The sequence below is a fragment of the Zerene cesonia genome, chromosome 4 (assembly GCF_012273895.1).
Source record: "Zerene cesonia ecotype Mississippi chromosome 4, Zerene_cesonia_1.1, whole genome shotgun sequence".
Taxonomy (NCBI): domain Eukaryota; kingdom Metazoa; phylum Arthropoda; class Insecta; order Lepidoptera; family Pieridae; genus Zerene; species Zerene cesonia.
This window is the reverse complement of record NC_052105.1, coordinates 16,349-19,872: the sequence shown is the minus strand read 5'-3', so window position 1 is coordinate 19,872 and position 3,524 is coordinate 16,349. Positions and strand designations below refer to the sequence as shown.

Sequence of the window (3,524 nt, the reverse complement as noted above, 5' to 3'; positions counted from 1 at the left end):
AAAAAAATTACTTTTTTTTAGCTTTTACGTGATTTTTTAAGAATTTAATTGATTAATGACTGACTCAAAATGACCTAGGTATACATTTTATTATTAAATTATTATGGCGACTTAATTATTTGTTAAAAAGTTATTATGTTATAGACGATAGTGAGCAGGTCGCTGATGATCTTTGACGTCTTGGTTTGGACAGGAACATAAAGGTGGTGGGCCGGCCGTCGAACATGCCGCAGGCGCAGGCCGTCATCGACGAGATCCAGGAAGAGGCGAAGCAGTACAACCGCATCTACGTGGCCTCCGTGCACCCCGAGCTCACCGAGGACGACATTAAGAAGTGAGCCTCGCCGCCCTATTCAATTTTCAGATATTCCGCAATAAGCTTTGAAAAAACATCGATTAACAAGAGTTTCATGGTTTAAACAATTATTCTTAAAAAGCGAGTATTACTATAACTCGTTTCTCATTCCGATGCCTAAGCCAAGCGCTGGCGAGTATCATCAGAATCCTTTGGGTGGTTTGTGCGTGGTATCCACGCGACGGCCGAGTAGGCGAGTGGGCGAGTGGCGAGTCGGCGTGTACAGGGCGTGTGTGTTGCAGCGTGTTCGAGGCGTTCGGGCCGATCACGTACTGCAAGCTGGCGCACGGCACGTCGGCGCACAAGCACAAGGGCTACGGCTTCATCGAGTACGCCACGCTGCCCGCCGCGCTCGAGGCCATCGCCTCCATGAACCTCTTCGACCTCGGAGGTGAGTCCTTGGCTCGTTCTCGCTCCGGCCCATCGAGCCGGGACGAGAACGATCACAACTAAGAAAACATGTTTTGTAACATTTTTGGAGTTTTCGGTCGTCTACGTACGTAGCGCATGAAAGCACACGCGCCTCTCCTTCTCGGAACTCTCAGTTAGTGTGAAAACATACACACAAGCGTCGAGTCGACGAGAATGTTTTTGTTTTTTTATGACATAGCGGGCAACTGAGCTGGTAGTTCGCCTGATGGTAAGCGATCACCATCGGCCATGAACATTCGCAGAGGTAGTGCCTCTGCGAATGCACGCCCGCTTTTTTGCGGTCAGGGAAAAGGAAACGATTAACGACTGGAAATAAGGAATGGACTGGGACGGGTGAGGAAAAGGAAACGGGCCTCCGGCTCCCCCACTCACCGTGTGATACACAGTGGCATGCCACTATTTCACGCCGGTTTTCTGTTGGGGTGTGGTACTACCCGGTGCGAGCTGGTCCAATTCGTGCCAAACCGTGCTCGAGTCCCACATACAAATATTTGAAATATTTTGTTTTTCAACACTCACCTATCTGGTAGTATACCAGCATTTGGTACATACGATAACTGCTATGGTGCTAAAACATGTAGATTTAAGAATAAAGTACCTTATATGCAAATGTAATATTACGACAATGAAACGTTATGAAAAGAATGAAGTCGAAATGTTTCGCTACAAGCTGTTTAGCACACATAAGTGTCTTCAACAAATCTGCTTCCGATTGGCACTGCGGAAGAAGTAACATGCTCGTTCTACAGCTTGCTTATGTATTCTCCAAGTTCACGACAGATTAAAGTAAGATTTTTAGTTTTGTGGACTGTCCTGAAGTCGGTTGGCAAATAGGAAGTGCTTTCATTATTATCGGCCTATATATGTTCCCACTGCTGGGACAGAGACCTCCTATGAGGGTTTAAGCCATAATCCACCACGCTGGCCAAGTGCGGGTTAGCAGATGACACATGTCATCGAACTTTTGATTCTTGGACATGCAGGTTTCCTCGCGATGTTTTTCTTCACCGTTTTAAGCAGTGGTGATGTTATCTACATGTGTAGATAAATTGAAATATCAATTTATTTTCTGCACGCTCGCCCGGTCTTCCCCGGAACCCCGACTTATCGATCTTGAAGTCCGAGGTTATCATCACTGAGCCGCCACTGTAATCAGAAGGTCCTTTAAATTATCATATTGTCGAACAATTGTCAAAGTCGATGTATTTTTTTAAAACGTAAAATGCTTTCAATATTGGCATGATAATAACTTATGTAATATCTTAAGACAGAAGGTCCTTTAAGTAGAGACTAAAGAGATTAACCGACCTGGTATTACATCTCATCATCTCACAACCTTTTACGGTAGAGAGACTGAGCTGCGAGACTTGGTTTTTTATACAGGATGTTTTTGATGGCATAGATATTGCCTTAAATGTTTAGCAAAAACAATTTGCTAAAAAAATAAAATACCTGCTTTACCGTGAAAAAGTCACAGATCTTATCAAGGTCTGAAGTAGCAAACCTTCGAGGTTTAAAATACATAACTTAAAGTAGACGAGGATGGCCACTTTCGCATCCAGAGTTTTGTATTATTTGCCTCACCCCAGACAGGGAAGCAGTAACTAACTTATTACAGACTGCGCTAATGATATATTATAAATACTTTTCACCCGGCAAGCTACTAGGTTATTGTTGATGCTCCCATGGGCTCAAATCATTCGCCTTTCACGGTCTCAACGCACAGGGCACCGGCGTTTTTGGCACCACAAATCAGGAGACTGGGATGGGATGCGTACGTTCTAACCAAACACCCGTACCTTGAAAAGAGACTATTGCATGCGTGAGCACTTTGCTAACCTTTCGAGATACTTGTCCGACTTTCTTAAAGCTGAGTTGGCACCTGTCAATTCGTGCCTTTTACGGCACCTGTTCTACAGCCGTTGTTTGGAATGCATGGAAGATAGCTATAGTGCACTCTATCCCAAAATAAGGTGATCATTCCTAAAAGGGTATCTTCCTTAGTTTACGAACGAAAATACCTATGAGAAGAAAGCATGTTTAAAAGGCCTGCAACACACTCGCGATGTCCCCGGCGTTGTGGATGCATATGGATGACACTGATCACTTACATTTGATACTTACGATTCTGCTGTTGCCTCTTATGCAAAAAAAAAAGTTATCGTATTATGTTTCAATGTAAGACTATTTTTAGGTTGAGTTTCATTATTAATTCAAAAACATGTCAATCATTTTTTTAATGTTAAATGTAAGAAGATTAATTTTTAGCAACCTTTGATGTTCATACTAGAACGCATACTATGTGAAATCGATTTTGTCAAAACTAGTAATGAAAAACTCATATAGTACAAGGTTGGTTTTATTTATCTCAATCCCTTGAGTGACTTGGAATCGGGAGTGAAGGTAAACCCCGATGGTCCTTTCTGGAACACATTTTGCCGCATAACTTACGTGTACTTTCGCGTGTCGCTCGCAGGACAGTACCTGCGCGTGGGGCGCGCCATAACGCCGCCCAACGCGCTGGCCGGCCCGCCCGCGTCCTCCGCCATGCCCACCGCCGCCGCCGTCGCCGCGGCCGCCGCCACCGCCAAGATCCAGGCCATGGACGCCGTCGCCAGCAACGCCGTCGCGCTCGGCCTCACTAAGCTAAACGCGCTCGGCGTGCCGCCCGCCGCCGCGCTGCCCACGCTGGCCGCCGCGCTGCCCGTCACGCTGCCCGTGGCGCTGCCCGTGGCGC

General features: G+C 45.8%; 1 protein-coding gene across 1 annotated transcript in view; it reads left to right on the top strand.

Annotated features, from left to right (window-relative positions):
- Positions 1–174: 174 nt before the first annotated feature.
- Positions 175–3,524, top strand: part of LOC119839750 (poly(U)-binding-splicing factor half pint-like) — a 12,947-nt gene continuing 9,597 nt past the window's right edge. Inside the window, exons 1-3 of the mRNA XM_038366189.1 lie at positions 175–334; positions 598–746; positions 3,264–3,520. Coding sequence (XP_038222117.1) covers positions 225–334; positions 598–746; positions 3,264–3,520 — 516 coding nt within the window. The 5' untranslated portion in view covers positions 175–224. The remainder of the gene's footprint in view (positions 335–597; positions 747–3,263; positions 3,521–3,524) is intronic.